Genomic DNA, 27770 nt, shown 5'->3' on the forward strand with positions numbered 1-27770 from the left:
CTTTTTGCATAAAAAGCGCTGGTTGCAATCCAAAAGATAAGATTTATAATGAAAGATAAGTCTGACATTAGTGCAAACCCTATAAAGCCAACTGTGATATATAACATATTAATTAAAGCCTCTAAATTATCAGCATGATCAAAACTTGCGGTAACACTTTAGAATAAGGTTCCATTAGTTAATGTTAGTTAACTACTTTCGTTAACATGAACTAAGCAAGAACAATCCTTCTACAGCATTTATACGTCTTAGTTCATGTTAACTTCAACATTTACTAATGCATTATTTAAATCAAAAGTTGTGCTTGTTAACATTAGTTAATGCACTGTGAATTACCATGAACTAACAATGAATAACTGTATTTTCATTAACTAACATTAACGAAGATGAATAAATACAGTAATAAATTTATTATTCATTGTTTGTTCATGTTGATTAATACATTAACTAACATTAACTAATGGAACCTTATTCTAAAGTGTTACCAAACTTGCTAATAAACCTGTTGAGCTCAGAATATTTCATGTCTTTTCTATTGTCTGATTGGCAGATTATACATTTGTAGCAAGTAAAATCCTATCATAATTGTATTATACTTAGTTCATGGTACACACGTCAATTTGCTGTAAAATATTTTCAGATTTTTATAAAGTAGATGTGAGGAATACATTTTATATTATTAGTATTATTTCAAGATGAACATTTACTGGAATTAAAGTTAAGTTACTTGATTAGCGGTTTTTTTTTTGTTTGTTTTTTGAAAATCATGTTAAAATGTATAGAAAATGACACAGGCGGCTTATAAAGAACATTTATTTTTTGTTTCTAAATCATCATTGCACTCCATTGCATTAAAGATTTTGAAACTTCAGAGCTGCAATCATAAAACGTAGCATTGAGAGTAGGGATTGGTATCATTAAGGTTTTAACGGTATTACAATTACCGATACTGCTTAACGGTCCGGTACTTTAACGGTATTCTTATCGGTACTTTGTGTTGTGTGGTTTTTTTTTTAAGAACAAGTTGAGACCAGAATTAACATTTCTTTTTATGTAAAATTAATAAAACAATTATTTGTAGGGCAAGAAACAGCCATGTTTGAACAAATAGCTATTATACAAAAAAAACAAATGAATGTAAAACATATGAAATAAACTATATTTTTATAAACAGAACTTCTACATAAGGTTAGCAAACTAGGGAGATTTTACATTTATTTTAAATGACGTGAACAACATTGATTCAACATGATTTTAGCATACATAACGTAACTGACGAAGCTTGGGCAACAACCAGATGACGATCTAGCTAGGCAGTCTGTCTATATATATATATATATATATATATATATATATATATATATATATATATATATATATATAAAATAATAATAAAATATGATAATATAAATAATATAATAAAATAATGTAAATAATTACCTACATCTACATCTATAAATAATCACCTACATCTTGGATGTCCTGAAGGGGAGTAATAATTTTTGCGTGAACTATTCCTTTAACTGATATTTCTGAGACCAAGCTAGCTGAAAAAAACAAGGGATGACAGCATAAAACAGCAACGCAAGCAGCACTTTAACAGTCAGACAACGTCTTTTGCAACGAAATAATCCCACCACATTGTTTGTTCTTTATCATATCTGTGACAGAGAGCCGTTGCTGGGTTTGAGGCTTAAGATACAGCACTTGCGAGTTAATAAGACCGGCAGTGGAGAGATCTGACCTGCTTGGCTGAAGAAAGCCTCGGGAGTTTGTGTGGAAATGTGTTTGTTTGTGCGTCACTGACCTCTTTAGGTTGAGAAGAGCCCAAGGGACGCCGGTAGGGGTCTTAAAAGCCGGCAACAGCTTCTCTCCTAGTTCAACAGCTTTTCTCCTGAACACCTGAAATAAAAGAAAGACAGAAGTTAGTCTAACCTCATCCGCACACAGAGGCAGTAGAGTCGTGTAACCTCTGGCTGCCCCTGCCTTCCCATAAACTCACCGGATTTATTTTATCAGTCATATTTGCATGATACACCGAGTCGGCTGACAGAAAGAGAGGCATTGATATTCTGCTGAGGGCAGGATCCGGGAGACGGCTGATGAGAGCGGATAAGAAGAGGGCACGCGGACCGCTGTAAACCTTCTGCCTGCCTGCCTGTCATCTTCATTCCGCTCCTCTGACAATTCAAACCATCAAGGAGCTGCTACCAATCCCTCAACCAGCAAATATGCTGCATATCGCTACGAGCGGAAGCAGTTTTATTCAGAAACATGATTTTTAATTAAGTGATACTTAAACACTTGTGTTTGTTTAAATTAAAAATAAATATTTCATTAACACCACAATTCCAAATGCATTATACTGACTGAACGTAACAGTAAAGACATTTATAATGTTACAAAAAAATTCTGTTTCAAATAAACACTGTTCTTTTAATCTGTCGATTCATCAAAAAATCAAAAAAAAAAAAAAAGAAAAAAAGGTTCCACAAAAATATTAAGCAGCACAGCTTTTTCCCACATTGATAATAATAAGAAATATTTTTTTAAGCAGCAAATCAGCATATTAGAATGATTTCTGAGGGATCATATGACTGGACTGGAGTAATGATGCTGAAAATTCAAAATATTTATATAATCTTTTATACTGTATTTTTTTAAAATCAAATAAGCCTTTTCAAGCATAAGCGACTTCTTTCAAGAACATACATACATACATACATACATACATACATACATACACACACACACAAACACACACACACACACACAGACCCAAAACACTTTTTAAATTTATTAAATAATATAAATCAATATTAAATAATATTTAAATAAAGTGCTTAATGAAAATAATACATTTTTCTGATTTTTACTTGCTATGGCGAAAGTTTTGGCCTGCTTAAATTATCATGACTAAAAATATATACATTTTAAGTTTAGCTTATAAAAAATTTCTTGTTCCGATATGTATGAGTCTCACAAATAATTTACATTTCAATAAAACCTTTGACAAAATGTTACCTCGGCAACATATTTAAATTAGCAAAAATCGGTCATAATAAAACTAAAGTTTGTCATCAAAACACAAGTTTATGACAAATAAACAGAAGATACTGTCACAACACAGCACTGATCCATATATTTAGAATCCACTTGTAAATATCAGCCCAGGATTCCTGCCTCAAAAAGTAAGTTTTGCTCCTTTCTGTCTTTAATATTTAAATTAACAGTTTTCTACGATATTTTTCTCAATTACAGGCAAGTAAACGCTGAAGATATATGATATTTGTTGTTCAAGGTTTAGCTCTTCATCTTCAAAGGGTTATTTTGGCGAAAGAGTTGCAGAAATCTGCGTGCAGATCTTTGCCGTAGAGCCGAATTTACTCATCCCTCTTGTAATTCATCCTGTGTGTCAGAGTGCACACAAAGCAAAGGTCCCCTGAGCAGAGCCAGATCACTGCGTGAGAGCCTTTCTAAACACCAGAGAGGCCGGCGACACAGACAGAAACCAAACTGCAATCCAATGACTTCTCCTGTAGTGTGCAGCAGTAAAACAATACGAATCATACAAATGGGATTTAATGGTAGGAAATCAGAGACATGATGGATCATCCCAATTGTAACAGTGAAGAGTTGGTTTCATCTAAACACACTACTGATCATAATTCTCGCCTTGCAGCTCTAAACAAGGACATCTTTTCCTTCAAGTCCATCATTCTGTATGCATGTCAAGGATGAGGTCAACAACAAGAAGCATGCGTCGCTCCATAGCGTTTTCCCCAGCGCCTGCAGCCTTGATGAAGTCTGTGTGCTCGCCCTTGCTACTTCAAACACAAGGTGAGCTGCTATCTCGTCCAAGTGAATTCACTGAGCAGGCTGTTCTGGATGGATGCCACATTCAATTCTGCATTCAGGCAGGTTTAAAAATAATAATAACAACACATTTGAGACTGTGGACTATCATTCCAGATTATGATGCCATCAGCATGAGCTCAATCTGAGATTATGGGAGAGCCAGTCACTCAAAGCATGCCATCACTTTGATTAATGTCTCTGATAAAACCCCTACAACCTCAGAGTAAACAAAACAAGAGAGAGCAACTCTGCTGGACACCTTAAAATAAAGTGATGACAATTCTCAATATATATCAAAAACAGTCATCCCATAATATAAATGAGAACTGATGTCCACAGCATGCAAAAGTAATTTGTGGATGACATTTATAAGTGGAGTCTGATTATGTAAATTGGACAAACTACAAAATTAAGCATAATTAAGTTGTTGCTTGGCTGATGTGTTTGGGGCGGGACGTTTATTTTGATGTTTATTGTATATTGATGTGTTTATTCCTTTTTATAATATTTTTATTAAATACGTATTTGTGAAAAAAATATTAGTATAGTATAGTGTTAGTATGTGTATATTAAACATTTATTTTTTTAATCCATTGTCAAATTATTTCAAATTTCTTAAATATGAATTAAAATAAAAATAATATTGTCTTTATATTGGCTCCCTTCTTTCTAAGATATTGCCATTTGCTATATATATATATATATATATATATATATATAAAAATCGGTCGACCCCTACTAATAATTATTAATAAAATAATAAAAGAATTTCACAGTATTATTATGTGTATATAAGTGCAATTATTTATTATCATATTAAGTAATAGATGTTTTAATAATAAGAACAACAAATCATTATCATCATCAATACATTATTAAATATTAACCATTTTTATTAATACTGCTAACAAGAAAAGTTGTATTTTTTATTACTGATACAAATAACATTGTTATTATTGAATATTCATATTATCATAATGTATCATTAAATATTGTTATAATGATACTAATAGAACAACCCCCCAAAAATATTTACATGCTGTGCTATATCATAATTTAACAATATGTATAATAATAACAACAACAACAACAACAACAACAACAACAATCATCAGCTTCATCATCAATAAACTATTAAATATTAACAGCTGCTGTTATTTATACCACTACTAATAGCATTATTACTGTTATTATTCCTATTAAAATTATCAATCATTTATCATTAAATACCAATTGATACTAATAATTAATAATTATTATTATTATTAATTTATTTTTTTTGCGATCAAATGTTTATTAAAAGTAAAAAACAACTAAATATAACAAGGCATTTCAAAATCCCAACAAAATGGTCAAAAGAAAATGTGTAAACACACAAACACAGATAGATACAAATAAACGCACACACACAACACACACACACACACACACACACACACACGCACGCTCACACAATATTATTGTTACTATTATTAATAAAATACAAATATTTATAATATTTAGTGTGAAATTTAATGTTGGAAATAAAATTAAAAGAAGGTCAGGCAGACTTTTAGGTTAAAACTTGAAGGTTGCTCAAAAATGTCCTGTCCTATGCCACTTCAAGGTGGAAGTGCAAGTATGTGTGAGCATGAAGCGACTGTTGGTCGTAAGATAAATTGCTTTGTCAGTGGATGGTGACTTCACAAGCTTTTACTTAAATTACTGTTAGGATCTACAGGGAATGGAGCATACAGCTGCAGAGAGCCACCTGATCCTTTCAAAGCCCTACAAAACCTGTTACGCTCACCTATAGATAAGTCTGATCCAGGTATGAAGACAAACGGAAAGAAAGTTCAAGAAAAAGCTATGAAAGCAAAGCCCTAAAGCGCGAGACAGCTTTGACAAAGGTTGACATTTCCACCTCCGTGAGGACCAAAGCTCATGCAGAGGGCACACAAAGTGTAGAATGGAGACATGAAAATACAGCTAAACTACAGCAAAGGTGCTGCATGCAAATTTGAGTGAATTTGATCTTTAAATCATGTTACAAGAAAGAAGGTTTACTGAAGAATGCAAATGACGTCAATCATAACAGTCGCTCTGCACAAAGTGGACAGCAGTGTTACCTTTCTTAATACAAAACTAAAATGATGCTTCAATATTTCATTAAACTAAGTGAATGTTTCACAGATACTTCTGGAAACCAGATTTAGGTCTAAAAGATGAATTGCTGTGAAAGAGAATCTATTATCAGATCAATCCAAGGTAAACCAGGCAGACAAAACAAGGTCTACATTACCAAATGAAATCCCAGAAGCTGTAACCCAGATCAACTCATTTTGCTTTTAATGCATTATTAAACATGCCATGAATTGGTATTAACCATCCAAACAGATAATAGTAGTGTTTGCTAAAGCAGTGGTGTTTTACTATTGCTCATAATAAGTTTTATTAATATGAACTAAAATGTTCAGCTTTGGCCTTTTAGTGATACATTTTTTATTCCTGAATGGTGGCATGATGGCAGTAAGAGAATATAATCTTAGAAAATCTCATTTTAATTTCTGTATTTTTCCTTAAATGTTACATTAAAACATAAATATACATTAAATTAATACATTTTATATAATGCATAATTTACACACACACACACACAAAATATATTGCCAATGGTTTTTTAAAAACTCATCTCAGTCAACCAGAAGTCAATTCTAAAGCATTTCTAAGTTTTCTAAATTTGAAATGCCTTGTCAATTTGAACCAAATTGGAAACATGGCAGTTACAACAAAACCATGTAGGGAACCATTTAATCAAACGGTGTACTCTGAGAGAGGCCTTTATGAGCATCTCTCTTCACACAAGATCTTTTGTATCTTTAGGGAAAACACTGTTCAAGTTATGTATTCAAGATACAGTATGTACAGAGAAAGGAGGACTGTTTTTGATATTTCCCCAAGGTTGGATTGGGAAACCCGAGCGATCTCTCATATGAACGCAGTCAGTAAATTACACCCGGAGCTCCAGTCAATGGCTGCTCTGCACACGCTTCCCTTTGGCTGCAATACAAGACAAGCTGTAAAAACAGAGCAGCCAGCTCACATCTGGCTTGTGTAGTCATACAATCCAGATGGATAATAGAGATCTCTAACTGCGGTTTCTTGAACATCAACATGAACACGATGCAGTGTGTAGTTTTAGCCTTTATAATTATAAAATTCACACTGTAAACATGGCAAACAAAATGCACAAGTTGTAATACAACATTGTAGCATGCTTTATAAGAAAATGCTATTTTGCTCTACTTCAAAATTTCATGTTTGAGACTGTGGACTATCATTCCAGATTATGATGCCATCAGCATGAGCTCAATCTGAGATTATGGGAGAGCCAGTCACTCAAAGCATGCCATCACTTTGATTAATGTCTCTGATAAAACCCCTACAACCTCAGAGTAAACAAAACAAGAGAGAGCAACTCTGCTGGACATCTTAAAATAAAGTGATGACAATTCTCAATATATATCAAAAACAGTCATCCCATAATGTAAATGAGAACTGATGTCCACAGCATGCAAAAGTAATTTGTGGATGACATTTATAAGTGGAGTCTGATTATGTAAATTGGACAAACTACAAAATTAAGCATAATTAAGTTGTTGCTTGGCTGATGTGTTTGGGGCGGGACGTTTATTTTGATGTTTATTGTATATTGATGTGTTTATTCCTTTTATAATATTTTTATTAAATACGTATTTGTGAAAAAAATATTAGTATAGTATAGTGTTAGTATGTGTATATTAAACATTTATTTTTTTAATCCATTGTCAAATTATTTCAAATTTCTTAAATATGAATTAAAATAAAAATAATATTGTCTTTATATTGGCTCCCTTCTTTCTAAGATATTGCCATTTGCTATATATATATATATATATATATATATATATAAAAATCGGTCGACCCCTACTAATAATTATTAATAAAATAATAAAAGAATTTCACAGTATTATTATGTGTATATAAGTGCAATTATTTATTATCATATTAAGTAATAGATGTTTTAATAATAAGAACAACAAATCATTATCATCATCAATACATTATTAAATATTAACCATTTTTATTAATACTGCTAACAAGAAAAGTTGTATTTTTTATTACTGATACAAATAACATTGTTATTATTGAATATTCATATTATCATAATGTATCATTAAATATTGTTATAATGATACTAATAGAACAACCCCCCAAAAATATTTACATGCTGTGCTATATCATAATTTAACAATATGTATAATAATAACAACAACAACAACAACAACAACAACAACAATCATCAGCTTCATCATCAATAAACTATTAAATATTAACAGCTGCTGTTATTTATACCACTACTAATAGCATTATTACTGTTATTATTCCTATTAAAATTATCAATCATTTATCATTAAATACCAATTGATACTAATAATTAATAATTATTATTATTATTAATTTATTTTTTTTGCGATCAAATGTTTATTAAAAGTAAAAAACAACTAAATATAACAAGGCATTTCAAAATCCCAACAAAATGGTCAAAAGAAAATGTGTAAACACACAAACACAGATAGATACAAATAAACGCACACACACAACACACACACACACACACACACACACACACGCACGCTCACACAATATTATTGTTACTATTATTAATAAAATACAAATATTTATAATATTTAGTGTGAAATTTAATGTTGGAAATAAAATTAAAAGAAGGTCAGGCAGACTTTTAGGTTAAAACTTGAAGGTTGCTCAAAAATGTCCTGTCCTATGCCACTTCAAGGTGGAAGTGCAAGTATGTGTGAGCATGAAGCGACTGTTGGTCGTAAGATAAATTGCTTTGTCAGTGGATGGTGACTTCACAAGCTTTTACTTAAATTACTGTTAGGATCTACAGGGAATGGAGCATACAGCTGCAGAGAGCCACCTGATCCTTTCAAAGCCCTACAAAACCTGTTACGCTCACCTATAGATAAGTCTGATCCAGGTATGAAGACAAACGGAAAGAAAGTTCAAGAAAAAGCTATGAAAGCAAAGCCCTAAAGCGCGAGACAGCTTTGACAAAGGTTGACATTTCCACCTCCGTGAGGACCAAAGCTCATGCAGAGGGCACACAAAGTGTAGAATGGAGACATGAAAATACAGCTAAACTACAGCAAAGGTGCTGCATGCAAATTTGAGTGAATTTGATCTTTAAATCATGTTACAAGAAAGAAGGTTTACTGAAGAATGCAAATGACGTCAATCATAACAGTCGCTCTGCACAAAGTGGACAGCAGTGTTACCTTTCTTAATACAAAACTAAAATGATGCTTCAATATTTCATTAAACTAAGTGAATGTTTCACAGATACTTCTGGAAACCAGATTTAGGTCTAAAAGATGAATTGCTGTGAAAGAGAATCTATTATCAGATCAATCCAAGGTAAACCAGGCAGACAAAACAAGGTCTACATTACCAAATGAAATCCCAGAAGCTGTAACCCAGATCAACTCATTTTGCTTTTAATGCATTATTAAACATGCCATGAATTGGTATTAACCATCCAAACAGATAATAGTAGTGTTTGCTAAAGCAGTGGTGTTTTACTATTGCTCATAATAAGTTTTATTAATATGAACTAAAATGTTCAGCTTTGGCCTTTTAGTGATACATTTTTTATTCCTGAATGGTGGCATGATGGCAGTAAGAGAATATAATCTTAGAAAATCTCATTTTAATTTCTGTATTTTTCCTTAAATGTTACATTAAAACATAAATATACATTAAATTAATACATTTTATATAATGCATAATTTACACACACACACACACAAAATATATTGCCAATGGTTTTTTAAAAACTCATCTCAGTCAACCAGAAGTCAATTCTAAAGCATTTCTAAGTTTTCTAAATTTGAAATGCCTTGTCAATTTGAACCAAATTGGAAACATGGCAGTTACAACAAAACCATGTAGGGAACCATTTAATCAAACGGTGTACTCTGAGAGAGGCCTTTATGAGCATCTCTCTTCACACAAGATCTTTTGTATCTTTAGGGAAAACACTGTTCAAGTTATGTATTCAAGATACAGTATGTACAGAGAAAGGAGGACTGTTTTTGATATTTCCCCAAGGTTGGATTGGGAAACCCGAGCGATCTCTCATATGAACGCAGTCAGTAAATTACACCCGGAGCTCCAGTCAATGGCTGCTCTGCACACGCTTCCCTTTGGCTGCAATACAAGACAAGCTGTAAAAACAGAGCAGCCAGCTCACATCTGGCTTGTGTAGTCATACAATCCAGATGGATAATAGAGATCTCTAACTGCGGTTTCTTGAACATCAACATGAACACGATGCAGTGTGTAGTTTTAGCCTTTATAATTATAAAATTCACACTGTAAACATGGCAAACAAAATGCACAAGTTGTAATACAACATTGTAGCATGCTTTATAAGAAAATGCTATTTTGCTCTACTTCAAAATTTCATGTTTAATTCATGTTACTTGCAATCCGTTTTCTTGCGAAAATAACTAGCAATTTCTGAGTGATTGTCTTTTTTTTTGGGGGGGGGGGGGGGTAAAATTTGACAGCAATTTTTCTATTTACAGTCATGCAAATCTGCAAATTTACTAGCATAAGGAGACCTAATATTTATGGAAAGTTTGATTATCTAATATGAAAATGATAATCCGATTATCCAAATTGTGGATAGAAATGTCTGAAAATTAGTCAATTTAAGATGCTGCTAATAACATTTAAAAATTAAGATGTTTTCTTTTTTCTTTAATTTTCGAATGATCCCCAAGGCTATATTTATTTTATAGCAATTACAGTAAAATTGTGAAATGTTAAAAGAATGGTTTTACATTTTAAAGTATGTTTAAAATATAATTTATTCCTGTTATTGAAAATCTAAATTATATATATATATATATATATATATATATATATATACACACACACACATATATACATATATACATATATACACACACACACACACACACACACAATTTATATATAAATAAAAAAATCTATGTTGAAAACTTAATATTTTAACTTAATATTGTTGCTTAATATTTTTGTTAATGGTTATATTTATTTGAAATTAATATTTATCACACCATAGTAATTATCCTCCCTAACATATTTTAATGCATCCTTGTGGAATAAAAGTATCAGTAAAAAAAAATAAACAAAAAAGTAGTGTAGATTTCATGATGATCAAGTTATAATTTAGCAATAGCAATTATTAGGAGAAATAGTCACTTTATTTCCAAACATGACTGCAGTTCTGTTACACAGTAGAATCACTGTCAGTGTTAAAGCAGCGGTTGCTTTTACACTGTTTCTTGAATTTTGCATGATGTAATACGGACCCAAACCTCACCTTTTCCAACCTTATTCAATCTGATAAGGAACGCAACAGAGATCCGCCGACATAATTGTGTATCTGCTGGCTGGTGCGTTTCTCCCTAATGAATTAATTCTGCTTCAATGCCAGAGTTTGTCTGCCAGACATGTACAGCTGTGTGACAGACAGGAATAATTGATTCCTCTAAGGTGGAGCAGGTATCTTTTTAATAGGACAGATATATAGTAACATGGGGCCATTGTGCTTATAATACAACAGGGATGAATAGGCGGACTGGCGGAATGGAAGCAGAATTTATCAGCGGCATACGACACTGAAGTCTCTGCGTTCAGACACACTGAATCAGCCTTGACATTGTGACACATCATATCAAAAGAAGAAGAGGGGGGGATTCTACTTACAACAAAAAATTCAAGCTTAACAATACCAGTAAGCTAAAATGTGCCAGAAAACATCTCTGTGATGTCTGCACCAACATTTAGTTGTCAAGGGCATGTCTGGAAATGATAAACAGTGTAGTCATACCGTAGCCATTCAGATGAAAATGAGGGGCTGGTTGAAAAGACAAGATGGATGGCATGAGATGACAGGCACGAGAGATAGATGGGGAACAGGCTTTCAGCATTGGGATGAAATGGGCCACAGGGACGCACCTGTGCTCACTGATAAAGCAGATTTAGTGAGAACGTGAAGCCACACTGACCCTGAATGTCATTTTGTGACATATCAAAGGAAGAACAGGAAGCACTGGTGTGATTTCACAGACCACAGCCAAACTGAAGAATAGGGTTGTCAAGAATCAGTACTTTGACAAGGTGCATATGAAAACAATGCTGATCTGACTGCAAGATGGGAACTGACAAACACTTGATCTGTTCCTGTAAACTGAGCCAGTTGTGTCTAGAGTGTGAAATTGCATTTTTAAATGAGGTCAAACAGGTGCTCTCTTCTTATTGCTTATAATTTCATCTTTCCTCCATCTCTCCTGACTGTTTACATAAATCAAGGACTTGAGAAAACTTGATCACTTGTAAACGTTGTTTACTTAATACTTAAAAAGCATTTTTACATTTGCTAATCCTTATGTTTATATTTAACTTGTGTGTGTGCAATAGCATATTTGTGATATAAAAATTACTATTGAGAACGATAAAATTGTACTTGTTGAAATCTAAAATTCTGGTATTCTGACAATCTTATTGTGGTTGTAAATACATCAATAAAAATATAGTCATATGCACTTCTGTTGAAAAATTTGGGGTAAGTCATTTTTTTTTAAAGAAAAAGTAAAGACAATTATGTTTCTAAATATTTTGGTTTAAAAAATAAATGTATTCATAAATTCTTAATTTTTTCATATAATTTATGCATTATTTAGAGAAGAGTTTATGAATTTATGAATTATTTTTCTATTCATCAAATAATCCTGAAAAATGTATCCGCTTTTACACAAAAACATTAAACCGCACAACTGTTTTCGGTCATTGATAATAAGAAATGTTTCTCCAGTATCAAATCAGCATATTGGAATAATTTACAAAGTATCAAGAGTCAACTTTGGAATAAATTACACTGTAAAAAATATTCAAATACTTTTTTTTAATTGTTACAAATATTTTAATATTTCAAACTGTATTAATATTTCACAATTTTACTGTTTTACTGAGATAAAGCACACAATCCCAACGGAACGAAAGATAGCATCATTTGCTGACCTTCACCCAAAGGCTTTCACAAAAGGCACACTTGGCTCACTCTCACAAGCTGATAAAGTGGTCTGAAAACACCGAGATCAGATAGTAGGAGACACTCAGCGACAAGAAGAAAGGAAGCACTGCTTTATGGACACCAGTCAAAACACTGTGAAAAGACACGTCAACGAAAGCATTTGCTATTTATTTTGTCTGGACAAGATAAATGTGTGAACGAAGGTGTGACTGAAACAGATAACTGGACATTTGGATTCTGTTTGACCGATTCTCTTTTCGAAAGAGTCATTTGTTTATGAATCATACAACAATGTTCATGCTAGTTGTTTTTTGCTTTCATATACTGAACACAGCCCTATGAAAAGATGCGTGTTTTATTTCACACTACACAGACCATTAAAGGAAAACTCCACCATTTTTCCATATTGCACTATGTTCTTCCCTCAACTTAGATGAGTTGATATGTACCTCTCCCGTCTCAGCTCATGTACTCAATCGCTGTAGCACGCGGCACCACTATGCTAGCGTTTAGCTTAGCACCATTCATTCCTTAGGATCTGTTAAACAAAAAATCTGATTTTAAGCTCATAAAATAGGATATATTTTTATTGCTGTGATTCAGAAGCATCTGTGGTGATTCCACATCTTTGCAAATCACATATACCGTGCAAAACAACTCTGGACTATCAATAAATATTCTGAACCTGCACAGAGAAAAAAAAAAAAAAAAAAAAAAAAACACCACACAAACAAACAAAGTCTAAAATTGAAATGCTCTTTTATTTCTTGACATAATAGACTATGCTGCATTCAAAATTAAGACGGGAGCTATGCTAAATCTGATGATGCAAGTTGGTGACCTTTCTGGAGAGGCAGAAGAGACCGCTATTGCGTTGGGCTCTAAATGAGAGTGGCAAAATAAAACCCGCTGTCAAGTAGAAGCTCTCACAGTGCGTTTCAGCGGAGACCTTAACCTTTAAAGAACTCACAACAGCCAAAAGAAAATGAGGGAACTGGAGCAGAGTGATTCTATCAAACATATCAGCCTTTGTGTCAGCGTGCCCTAGCGGATACACTTCAAGTTCAGCCACTTCCTGGAAAAAAATATTTAATACATCAAGATTTTATTTTAAGGTGTAAAGAAGCACATTCTTTTTAAGGTATATTGCTATTTCATACAATCTGAGAGCAGGGTTTACTGCACTAATACAAACAGACCTTTGAGTCACTCCTAAATACATAAATACATGAACCTGACAAACAACAGGTCATTGGACTGCAACACAACGTGACGCTTTTTCACAGGGTTTTCCCCAAGCATGCCTGGTCTTGGACTTGGGGAAGTCGTGGCATGATGGTTAGAGACTCGGAGTCGCAATCGAAAGGTTGTTAGTTCGAGCCTCGGGCCGGCAGGAATTGTGGGTGGAGGGAGTGCATGTACAGTTCTCTCTCCACCTTCAATACCACGACTTAGGTGCCTTTGAGCAAGGCATCCAACCCCCAACTGCTCCCCGAGTGCCGCAGCATAAATGGCTGCCCACTGCTCCGGGTGTGTGTTCACAGTGTGTGTGTGTGTGTATTCACTGCTCTGTGTGTGTGCACTTCAGATGGGTTACATGCAGAGCACAAATTCTGAGTATGGGTCACCATACTTGGCTGAATGTCAATTTCACTTTTTTTCACTTTCACACTTTTTCACTTTTCGTTATAGTCCCACAGATCAGGACTTCTGAATATTGGTTTAAAGCTTGTCCACTTTGCAACTTGACTGACTGGAGTAATGATGCTTTTTCATCACAGGAATTAATTACTTGCACTGATGCACTGAAATGAAACTGAAATGAAAACTCTGGATGCTCTTGGCTGAAAAACATATAAACATACATTTTCGTCACACCACGAAGTGACGAAGACTACAGGGAGAGTGAAACCTGCAAACTGAACACTGACTTTCAGACAAAAACAAGTAAATTGTTTGAAATTGCAATCATATTTCACAATATTGCTATTTTACTGAATTGTAACATATAAATTCAGTGAAAAAACATTTCCCATCATAATCAATGTTGAAAATATTTGTGGAAACTGTGAAGGGAAACTCCCTTTAGGATTTTTTTTTTTAATAGAAAGAATGCATCCTTGCTGAACAAACCTATCAAAATTAAAACCTCACTATGCAATTTACTTAAGTAAAAGAAAAAAGAAAAAAAAAAGGTTGTACCGTGCTGCTGAACTGTGCCAAAACAAAGAAATCTGAGCTGTTACTCAGTGGCTGGAGGGCTATTTATTTCCTCAGGTGTCTAAAACTACAATAGTCAATGAACTGTAACAAACAAAACAGCCTCACTTGGTTATTCAAACAATTCATTTGCCAAGTAAAATAATGCAAACGCTGATGGGAAGAAGGGGCCTAGAATAAACTAAAGTTGACATTGAAGAATTGAAGAATTACATAAGGGATCAAAAATCAATGTCTGAAGTCTGCAGCCTGTGAAGGTGTAAAGACATCCTTGTGGTAACAGAGCTACAGGACCTGCCAACAAACCTATGAAGATCTGTTCTTAAACCTGATCAAGCTGTGATAATCCTTCCCAAACTTCCACCGATGTGTGAACCCTTTCACATAAACCAATTTTCACCTTGTCAGGGTATCCCGTGGTGCGAAAAGTCGAGTGGGATGCAAACAAGGGGAGTTGTGTTCCTGGCGAATGGAAGGAATTCAAAGTAATGTGCAAGATTTCACAGACAAACCGAGGTTTGGGCTTCAAGTGCTTCTAACAAACAGATTGTAACCGTAATCATGCTTAACCTAAATACGGCACAGTGCATCTGAAAATACCATGGCCTGTTAACGCTGGAGACGCTAGTGGCTTCTAAACAGCCTGAGATTGGAAATCCAATTATGTGACTTCAGGAATAAATGGCCAGCAGAAAACACCTGAATGGAAAAAGGAAGCAAAGCACCTTCATGTGTGTCTAAAAGCCGAATTTTTGACATTAATTAAAGGTTTTGTTATTAAAAGATGAAAAGTTGACACGGCGAGGCAAGACCGTAATGGTCAGACACAGACATAGACTTGCATTGTTGATCATGTCTGTGAAGTCATCTTCACCAAAACCAAAACTGACACCAGTGCCAAGACTGAGGGGGCAAATCTAAGCAGTGCACCATGTATAAAATCCAATAAGAGGCCAAAACAACCCCCAAAAAAACCTATGAAGCGCGAGGACCAGATTCGGCATGTTCAAATTAGAGATTTGGCCAACTGCAAACAATTCACTTCTCCGCCTCAAAGAGCGCCGGCTCATGTCCAATCAGACACCTGCTGAGGGAGGAGAGTCGGGCCAAATGATCTGTATGAAAACCTCTTCAACCTCACAACTTCCTCTGCGGCCAGTGCCAGAGCTGCACATTTGCAAGCAACCCGGGACGGCAACAGGTTGGAAGAGTCAGGGAGCAATCAGAATTTATGCGCCGTCCAAAACGTCCTAAAAAAACCCAAGCTCAAAAACATCAACATGGCGGAAAGGAATTCAAAAGCGGCAAGTGGCCAATTATTTCTGATTGCTTTCATGTCGTTGGCGATATAGTGTGAAATTGCAGATTAGTGAAGCTCGTTTGAGCTCCGTCCAGCTCTGTTGTGAGGGCTGAAATGAGTCTAGTTCCTCCGATGGTCTGTCTCAGCAGCTGGGCCTGACCTTAAACCCCAAAGCTGCCGCTGGTAGAGCTGAAACACGATAATAATGTTACATGAAGAAAACTAGAGAAAATTAAAAATATAAGCTATAACTAAATCAACAAAGGTTCGACCCAATAGGAATGACTCATTTACTAGTCTAAGCCGGGCCGTTTCTCGTACAAAACTGAAGGGGCCAGATGCAAGAACAGATTTGCCAATGCAAATTTTGCCCTTATCAACACAAAGACTTAGAGGTCAATCGACTTGACGGACAAGCAATTTGTGGAAAGGGTAAACGAAGGACTGTTATTTCATATAAACCACTTGGAATAATTAGAGCATGCAGATGAAGCAGGCCTTCATTTCCCCTCGCCGAAACTAGCTCCATTTGTCAAGATAATGGATTTTTGGTTTTAATGCTCTGACACACGCAGTGTTCATAATGTTTCTCGTAGTTATTTAGAGAGCTGTAGCGTTTTCTTTCTCTAGTATCAGTCAATAAAGTTTTCCAGTGATTACTGGGTAATATGAAGAGCTTTTCCCTGGGGCAAGCTTACATTTAGCCCATTTTACATTAACTGCCTAATCAGCCCTGAATTGTATGGTTGTGATCTGAACATAAGAACAACAGGTCTTGTCTAAATTGAGATTTTAGTTACGGAAGGTTCTTTAAACACAGAACTTTGACTCCCAGCCTATACCTGCGAGATGTTTTTTTGTGAATCTTTAAAGCTCACCTAAAAAGAGCGTAAAACATTAACATTGTGAAATATTACTTTAACTGCTGAAATTGAATTGTATTTTAAAATACTTTGGGATAAAATAAATCTATCACAGCTAAATGACAGGTAAAACAGAAGAATGACTAAACACAGAACAAACAAACATTTGCAGCGCCGTCTTGATGGATCAAGACATATAGTGCATATATTTAGCAAAAACTCTTCTCTAGAATTAATCTCTCTAACAAACAAGCAAGCTGTGGACACTGAATGACGTGCATGAAATAAACACCATGATGAATTAGAAAGATGAGACTTTGTTTCTAATCAAAAGAAAAAAGTAACAAAAACACAAAGCTGACTGGGAAGCGCACCATACAAATGTCTAGTGAATGTGAATAACTGAAACAGCATAGACTAAAAGACGGATTTTGAAATTTAAGAATCAATATTGATAATGTGATGATTTGGTACACATTAATTTTATTATTATTATATTTGTGCTTTTGTAACATTTTAAATGTCTTTACTGTCACTTTTTATCAATTTAATGCATTCTGGCTGAATAAAAGTATGTTTCCTTCCAATAAAGAAAAAAAAAAAAACTTCCTGAACTCAAACTTTTGAAAGGTAATGCATTTGGCACATTTGTAAACATCATTTAATCATAATATATGCACTGAATTCTCTTGAAACAGCTGTGATTTGTTGTTTCTGAAGACTGTGAATGAAAAATTACACCAATGGCATAACAAATCAATCTGAATAGTTTGATATAAAACCAGCCAGTAAAAATTCTGAAAAAAAAAAACAAAAAAACTTTTTTTTAAATCAGTACCATTTAACATTGACAGGAAACCTAATTAGAAATTCCCATGGCTTACATACTGTAGCCTATGGAAACCTGATGAGACTGCAATCTGATGAAGTCCAGGGAGGCCAGTGAAGGATCTCTTCATCTTGTGTTTTGCAGCACGTCTCTCAGTGCTGATAGCCCTGCAAGTTTACCAGAGACAGATAGAAACACAAGCTTCCTCCCGAGACCTCTGCCTGTTCTTTCTTCTCTCTAAGCCAGGCCTGTTCTGAACTGTATAATTCATAAAAAATAGACCATTTTTGTCTAATACGTTTTCACAGCACTCTGTATGTTGAAAGAAACATCATATTCTTTATGTATGGCTGCTGTTTTACATTTCTGAAATGTGAAAACACAGAGTTGAATTTGAAGGAAGGGACTTAAGGGATGGGAGATAAATTGGCCTTGCTCTTAATAGTAGGAAAAGCTGGTCCGCTGGGGACCAGAAGGCCATGAGAGAGGGGGAGCAGTGAGTCATCCGTGCAAATGTACAAAAAATTCATGTAATTGGCTGAGTCTGCCAAAGAACATCGGTATCTGCTAGAAGACTGATTAACTGCTCAACCAGTCCAAGCGCACAACATTAACAACACAAACAGGCCATTATGTGGGTGAAACACTCTGACGTACCTGGTTATTACCTGATTAAACCTCAAGTGGTGCTCCGCTCTCCTTAACAATTCACACTCTTCTGCCACAATTAGAAATCAACATGCACGCGCTGGTGCCACGTGACGGGATATGAAGATGCAGGGAGTGCAGAGCTGAAGATATAAGCAGTACTGACACACCAGCAGAAGTTCTGACGGACAGACAGGAATGTGTAAGATCTATTATGAAGTTGTGGAAAGAGTCGGGTCAGTTTAAGTCAAGAGGGATTTACGAAAGCACTATTTTACCAGCCTGTCTGAAATTCTCATTGATGTGATAAAAAAAAAAAAAACTAAATTACATCAATATTTCAGGTTCTTGCATAGATACACAAAATAATTCATCAAAAAAAAAAAAATTATATATATATATATATATATATATATATATATATATATATATATATATATATATATATATATATATATATATATATATATATATATATATATAAAATTGTTTTATATTATTATTATTGTTTTTATTATATTCATGTAATACAAATCATTTTAAAATAGTCAGTTAGATAATATCTAATATATAATCTAACAACATCTGATATAATATAAATTGTTTATTTTTGAATAAAATTAATCAATAAAATCTAAATAGAAAATAAAAATAAATCTAGTGTTGTGACTGTCAATGTGAAATCCTGAAAATCATTATGCATAAAATAAAAGGTTTACGTCAATACTTTTCAATATAATATCATAGAGTATAATACATATAATACAATGTAAGTTAGTTAACAGAATAATAAATAATAAAATCAAATCTAAATAATATAAAATAAAAGTAAAGTGAAAAGAAATAGTGCTGACTGCCAACCTGAAAACATGAAAGTCAATGTATAAAACAAAATAATTACATCAATACAAATTATTAGATGAATAATTATTACGTCAGTGTAATATCATAATATCGAGTCACAATATCTAATCTGATATAATATAACAATATAAATGTAATGTGGTGTAATATATGTTTGTTAGGAATTTCTTTTGTTTGCAAGTCTGTTTGAACTAGTCAGCATGAGTCATGAGAAAAACATGACATTTGTAAATTGACCTCCACCTGAGCTAATTCTTGCCATGCTGGAGGATGCAGGTCAAAAAAGTATAAGAGCCATCCCTGAATACACACGACTGGACAAACAGGCTTGTGAATCTTAACACAACACTTACAACACAATCCACCGTTTATCCTCCATGTCAATCAAGTCTGGGTGCAAGTATGGCTTCAAGAAAGTATGAAGAATATTTAAGACTAGTTGATTTTGCTTTAAAATATATCTTATTCCATCTGGATGTTCTAAACAGCAAAGCGATGCATGAAGGGGCGATGTGAGATCTAGTGGAGTTACGGTTGAGACGGAAGTGCTGAAACCGAGAGATAAGTGACAGCTGGAGCTTTTTGCACTTCTACATCTAATGCACCCTGTCAAAAGTGGCCAGTAGAGAGATGGATCGAGATCACAGACCTGAATACCTGCACTTATCACCACTTATCACCTGCACTCGCATTTCTGAGCTTAATGCGAGAGGCATTTTAGGGCCACGTGCAACCATCTGAAGACTTATTCCTGATCTAAAATATACACTGGGTAACTGTGTCGCAGTTTACGCCTGACTGGTCCCAGCTGGAAGCTGGAAATAAAGTAAACTTGATGTTTTGTAAGCAAACATGAGGCCCTGTGTTGTAAGGCCCCATATTGTATGGAGGAAATTGCTTGTCATGCTCTATCAGAGAAGGAAAGATCTCTTGCTAATAGTAGATGCGCCGAGCGTCTGGGGTATTTGCAGGAACGAGTGGAAAAACAACTCATTTACCTCAGAGCAAGAGAAAATGATGTGTTTACGGCTAAGTAACGTTGCTTTATGCAACGCTCTCTAAAGTTTCATTTCTCTGCTCGTTGCAGTCAAACTGTTGTGGCGACTCAGCACAGCTGGCAACAGGCGTGGCGATTGTTAATTGCCACATAACTTCAATCAAGGTAAAAAAAAAAAACTGTAAATATTAAAGCAAGAAATGGGCAAATTAGTGCAATTGAAAATGCAGCATCAACTCAGAGAGCTCTTTGTAGTCGGGACAAATGGCATTACGCGAATGGTACACAATAGCCATGTCACTCAGCACAGCATGCCGGCATTAAAGATGCATGCGACGTTTTCAGTATCGTTTAGTGAACGACAAAAGAATGTCGTGTGTATTTACAGTAAAGATGTCTCCTGACTGAAAACAAATGGCTGTGGACCGAGTGAGGATGATTAATTCCCTTTGCCTACTGTAAACAAGTCAAATGCATTTTTAATAATTCCAGAAAAATAACAGCCCACGGATTTCTAATGAGTTGTGATGCGTCTGAGTCTTCCAGACTCAACACTGAGGAATACACGTGTTTCCCACCCTAAATCCCGTCCTGAAAGAATATATGGAGACGACTGCAGAGAGACTGAGAGAATCAAGGAAGGTCTGAGCAGCAGTTGAGAAGAAACCGATGTTATGATCATTAGCAATGACGGTATCATTTATCCTGCTCTGCCCTGACAGTGGATCTTGAGTGATAGCTTCATGTAATTATGTCGCTTGAGCGGCTTTTATCAGATTGCCATTGTTTGGAATTTCGCTAGGCAACTAAAATGAGGTAGCAGGGCTTAGTCACATGGTTTGAGTGTAAACGCACTCAATAAGAGCACCTACGCATGTGTCATTTCTATCCCTCAGAACAGTGCGTTATGCATTTCAGGGCTTCAGACTGCGACCGTCTATGCAAGAATGTACAAATTACGTAATTAAATTAATATAGAATAACCCTGGCACATGCACAAATAAATAAATGTAAAAAATTGAATATAATATTAATAAATCTATAACCCACTACACACACGTACATCAATATTGCTATGCAATATACAAATGTAAAAAAATGTATACATCTAAAATGTTCTAAAAATAAATATACATATTCATATACATATAAAATTACAAAAATATAAGCAAATAAAAATACAACTGGATTACATTATGCAGACACTAAGGAAAAGAGCAGTCATTCTTATGTCATCCATGACAAAACGCATGAGCTGTAATAAAGCTGGAGGGAAATAAAGTATTTGCGCAGCCATTGATCTCGGTCAAGGTATAGAAAAATCTACACCACAGATGGGACTTGCCAAGGGTTATGTAAAATGAATTATAGAGCCAAAAAAAAAAAAAAAAAAGAGATGAAAATCGATGTGTGATCCATTAAAGAGTTAAGTGCTGTGCTCTGACAGGTGGCTCTGTCCCAGGCTGCTCACTTCAATGATGGAAAACCGTCCGCGCGTAAATAATGTAAGAATAAATCAGCCAGAAATTAATCCTCTCATCATTCAGGAGAGTAAACCCAGCGCAGGACTAAATCACACCAAACAACATCAGCTTCTGATGAATGCGGCCGCTTGCTTTACCCGTGCTTCGGAGCGTTTGCGGTATTTGCATGAAGGCTGTCTCTCAAGACGATGAAAGATTCATCAAAGAGCCCGGTCCTGCTTTGAGTGCCAGCCAAGCCGCCGAAGCTGTCAGCAGCTAGAGAAGAAATCACACTGCTTTACACGTCCACCACCTCAACCCATCCAGATCCTTTATGTTATATATGCATGCATATATGTAAAAGGGGAATGAGAAATGGCTATGTTGCCTGGCAGAAGTAGACTATATTGATCTGAAGCCTCTTAAGGAAACCTAAATATGTCTTCTTTATGCAGATGCATTAGCCATCATCCTTCAGTCATGATTTAGTCATGCGGTGTTAGAAGAATCCTATAATGGCTTTGGTCTCCAAAAGATTACATTTTCCAAAGCCCAGTGAGATTTTAAAGCCAGACACATTTAATAAGAGCTCTTGCTGCGGTTTAACAATGTGAGCGGCTACCTGAAGGCTATCTCCTGTAATCAACATCTCTCAGTTCAGGGCACACGTTATTACAAAAGGTAGGCAGGAGGGCGTCTCATTATCCAGAGTGTCTGAGATTACTGTACTGAAGGACTTTCATCAGCTCTGTGCTTGAATCCTGGACTCTGTGCTGCCCACTTTGTATTCAACCGGTTCAATACACGGTGATGAAACAAGCTTGCGTCTTGCTGAGAGCACAGTAATGTAGTGTTCAAAGATTTATATTGCTGTTAGTGTATTCTCAACAATGGAGATAGCGGAGACCTCCACTGTTATCTGAAACGATGTTTGACAACCAACTGCTTACTTCAACAGACAGCGTTTGGTTTCGACACACACCAATCTTATGTAACCCATCATGTGAAATCTCAGTGGGGGATGACATTAAGAGGTCACGTCTCATTAATGAGATGGCATAATGTGTCAACTTTAGAGATGGTGCTGTAGGGTTTGTCTGGCGTTCAACAGGCATGAATGCTTTCGGTGAGAGCATTAGTGAAAAACATTATTCGAGACTTATTAATATGTTATAAATAATATTATCTTGAATGAAGCTTCAAAAAGCCCAAACAGTGACTAATTTAATGAACTTTATTAAATTAAGAAATGTATTTTAAATTTTTTTTAATGATTTCTAAACCTAATTAAAGTTCAGATGATTTCACAAATTCATTCACTTAATTATTTAGCAATATGGACTCCATGAAGTCCAGATCTACTTGTTTTAAGCAAAAATAACTATATATACTTATATATATCTATTTACATTTATGCATTTAGCAGGCGCTTTTATCCAAAGCAAGTTACAGTCCATGCAGGCTATAATTTTTTTTTTCTCCAGTATGTGTGTTCCCTGGGATTTGAACCCACAACCTTTTGCGCTGCAAACGCAATGCTCTACCACTGAGCAACAGGAATACATATATACTGTTAATGTTAAATAAAATTACTCATACCTTGATAAAAGCACAATACTGTAAAAATCCACCTCTACTGTATAGTACTTTACTATTTACAAGAAATAATTGCACTAGAACGGCAGCAAAATCCAATCAAAAAAAAAAAGAAAAAAAAAGAAAAAAACATATCCAGTTGTTTTTCTCAATTCCAAAAAGTGCATTACTTTCTTGTAAAACCTGAGCAATGACAAGAAAGCAAAGCAGATATTATTTCTATTCAAAACTGTATGGTAGTTAAGAGTCTTATGCTTACCAAGACTGCATTTTTTTATTATTATTATTTTTTTACAAAAATGCGTAAACAGTATTATTGTAAAATAATAGTATTAAATACAGTATATTATTACCATTTAAAATCACTATTTTCTATTTGAATATATTCTAAAATGTAATTTAATCCTTTGATGCAAAGCTGAATTTTCAGTATCATTACTCCGGTCTTCAGTGTCACATGATCCTTCAGAAATCATTCTAAAATGCTGATTTGCTGCTCAAGAATCATTACTTATTATAAATGTTGAAAACTGTTGTGCTGCATAATACTTTTATGGAAACCTCATTCATCACAGAATTATTTGGTGAATAGAAGTTTCAAAAGAAGAGCATCAATACAAAACAGAAATCTTTTGTAACTTTATATATGTCTTTCCTGTCACTTTCAATCAATTTAATGCATCTTTGCTGAATAATTACTTTTATAAGTGATATGAAGAGTCACTGTGGATAAGTGAGATGGTTTTTCTGCTGAAGGGTCTGCCTTACATCAACAACCACACGAGTACATCCCCGATGAAGCTCACACAGTGATCCGTTCCCTCTCCGGACAAACCGCACAAATGAAAGCTTACACTATCACTGAGAGCACATTTGCTGCAGGACACAATGAGAAAGCCCTGAGCATCAGCGGAAAATGCCACTCTTTTGATTTGAATCAGATCCTTTACGTCCTGCCAGATGCTGCTGGGAAAATCTAATTAACAGGAGGGGAGATCGGAAATATGAGCAAAGTTCTACATTAGCCTGATTCAATGAAGGCTCTGAAATGGGCTTTGTGTGTGTGCTTCAGGTCACGCTTGAGAGTCCAACATCTTTTTGGTTTCAAAAAAGCTTTCAATTTAGCAGAGTGGGCACAGAGCTTCCTGGATGTGCCGGGATCACAGAATGAGCTTTAAGTGGGATGGTGTGTGTGTGTGTTTGTTTGACTTGGCTCAACGTCCAGGCAAACAGTCGGACCACCGGGAAGACAGACCCGAGGCCCCTGTGGCTCTCCTGAGAGGTCTATTGTGTCCTGCCAACTATAAATGTCACCGATTTCCAACACGTTTCATGCAGAGATTCAAGGAAACGGTGTCTTTAAAAGCGTAGGAGCCGAGAACAAATGCCAGCTACAAGCTTCCAGCTTCCTTCAGGCAGCATGTCAATTATAGCCAGCTTGCATATCAAATCCTTCGGCCATAAGCACATATTCAGTGTGGTAAAAAAAAAAAAAAAACATCTGTACACTCCAGGTTTACATACCTCTTTGCCTGAGAGATAATAGGCAGATAGCAGGCCTCCAACAAAACGGATGTTCACTTCAAAGACGGAGATTTCGGCATTCTGAGGGAATAAAACACAGGAACACAAAAAGAGGTGAATATTTAAGCTCATAAAAACACTGTGACTGGCTCACCTTGAACTGCAGACTGTAGAAATATGGGGGGGAAATGAATACGGACTACAAACACACTTTGCCCTCACTCGCCAAACACAAAGAAAGAAAACAATATAAAAGAGATGATAAAGCTCTGCTGGGATTGGGCAAAGATACAAACAAGATCCCACGGGAGGGTGAAATCGGAGTGCGGATATTTTCTGCGGATCTGGATCATGACTGCTGGGTTAAGGTGGTTTCCTACGGTGCATGTAACATGAACAAAAACATCACTCACAGGATAAAGAGCTATAAAGAGAGGATGCTTCCGAGACCATCTTTCAAATAATAATTAAATAATAAAAAAATAACCAAGATTTCAACAGAAAACCTTTTTGATGTTATACTTTTTATCTTACATTTATCTGCAGTAGAGAATACTTTCAGCACTGTTACATCTGACATTACGATTTCAAATACATGTTTTAAACCAGTGCTCTTAGACAGGTGACACACAGAATTTTACATTATAAAAACGTATTTATAGTATTAATATTTTATTACTTTAATCTTCACACATACATATATTCATATATTCATACACACACACACACACACACACACACAAACTGTAAATTTAATTACTGATTTTAATTAAATTATACAGTAACAAGTTTAACTTATATTTCATTCCAATTTTAATACACATTTAAGGCATTTAAGATGCAAAATTTGTGAATAGATTTATGGATTACGATTTTATTGCCAAAACAGCATCTATGGCAAGATCCAATGTATTTGAAAAGAAACAAATAGTGGTAACATACGGTAGTAATGAAACTCAAATCATTTATATAATAAAAAAAATAAACCAAGATTTTTTAATTTAAATATTTGATTAAAAAAAAATTCTAGATTTTTTTTTAAGAGTGTTAATTTGATTAAAAAATTTAAATCAATCCTAAAAGTATGAGAACTACGGTTTTAAAATATTTAAAAGTTGTAAAAATGAGATTCTGGAGGTTAAGACAACCCTAAACTCAACCAAGTATCTTAGAGCAGCAGTTATAGCTGGAAAGGTTTATATAATATTGCATGAATATTTCAGACACTGCAATCTGGCACTGTGCAACCTGTGGCATGAAGCCGCAAGTCTTAGCCTTTGCCATGTGACGTTATACAGTCTGACCACAACATGATGGTTGTTTATGAGGTGAAATATTTGTGTCTCTAAACAACCAAACAATAATGACATGCTTACTGCTTAACATAGGCATCATGCACCATCAAAACAATTTTGTAACAGTGCACAGGTGGCACAATAGAGAAATGTTTTGCATCACATTGGTAAATATCCGGTTCAGAGCAAGATAAATGGCTGATGTCTTGAAATGGCTAGGGGTGTTATGGATAGCCTCCTCTCCAATGCTTAAATGGTTACAGTGACAACAGGGCACCAGATGTTTCCAGATGATAACTCAACCCTTTTGTGGGTTATAGGAATCTGTCGGAAACTGGCACAAAAAGACCATGACAAATGCTTTCCTGTGCATGTTAATGGGGGACTTGAGAATATTATTTTGCTCGGCCGTGAATTGACCTGAATTTTGGGGGAAGGGGGGTTGGCTGTCATGTGACACACAGCAGCCACAACAACACTTATGTTTTATTATTTTTTCCTTTTTATTCAAAACATTCCCAAATGCATTAACTGAATTCTCATGAAATATCTTGCTTCTCACCTTATAGATTATGTTGATCTATAGTGGGCAACGGTCAAAGTAACCTAACGGCGCATGAAAAAACCTGTCTGTTTACTTAACACATATGGGTGTCATGCCATAATGCCATGCCATTTATAATTAATGTTAATTTAACATTGAAAATTAATGTGAATAAAACATTGCAAGTAAGGCTACTAATCATAACAGCGAGAGCAAAGAACATTTTTCACTGACTGCCTACTCTAGTTACAGCACTCTCAAAAATGGCCATTAAAATCACTACCTTACAGATTCATAAGATTTGGTTTATAATGCAGAACTGTAAAAACACGTTTGTCTCTGGCTCAGCGACCAGCCAGTGAACGCATATTTGAATTTAGCAGCTGATGATATGACACACTGAACGTTGTAATCATGCCAGTGTGATTTAATTAAATATAGAATTTATTATTTTTTTATATATATATATATATATGTGGAAGCTGCATTCAAAATCCACTTGGCTCAAAAATCTGAGGGGGCAAGTGCACAAGAATCTTGTGAAATGATCTCCTTGCACACATGAACAGTACAAAGTCAATGAGTATCAGGCATAGATGAGGCAAAAGCAGCGATGCACAACCTCCACTGACTCTGCAACTCTGC

General features: G+C 35.0%; 1 protein-coding gene across 1 annotated transcript in view; it reads right to left on the minus strand.

The window, feature by feature from the left end:
* The window catches only part of man1a1 (mannosidase, alpha, class 1A, member 1), a 94451-nt gene that overhangs the window by 24613 nt on the left and 42068 nt on the right, over window positions 1-27770 (minus strand). Inside the window, exons 4-5 of the mRNA XM_026260530.1 lie at window positions 25287-25367; window positions 1808-1902 (exon numbers count right to left, since the gene is read on the minus strand). Of these exons, the coding sequence (XP_026116315.1) occupies window positions 1808-1902; window positions 25287-25367 (176 nt within the window). The remainder of the gene's footprint in view (window positions 1-1807; window positions 1903-25286; window positions 25368-27770) is intronic.

Source organism: Carassius auratus, unplaced genomic scaffold (assembly GCF_003368295.1).
Source record: "Carassius auratus strain Wakin unplaced genomic scaffold, ASM336829v1 scaf_tig00215530, whole genome shotgun sequence".
Taxonomy (NCBI): Eukaryota; Metazoa; Chordata; class Actinopteri; order Cypriniformes; family Cyprinidae; genus Carassius; species Carassius auratus.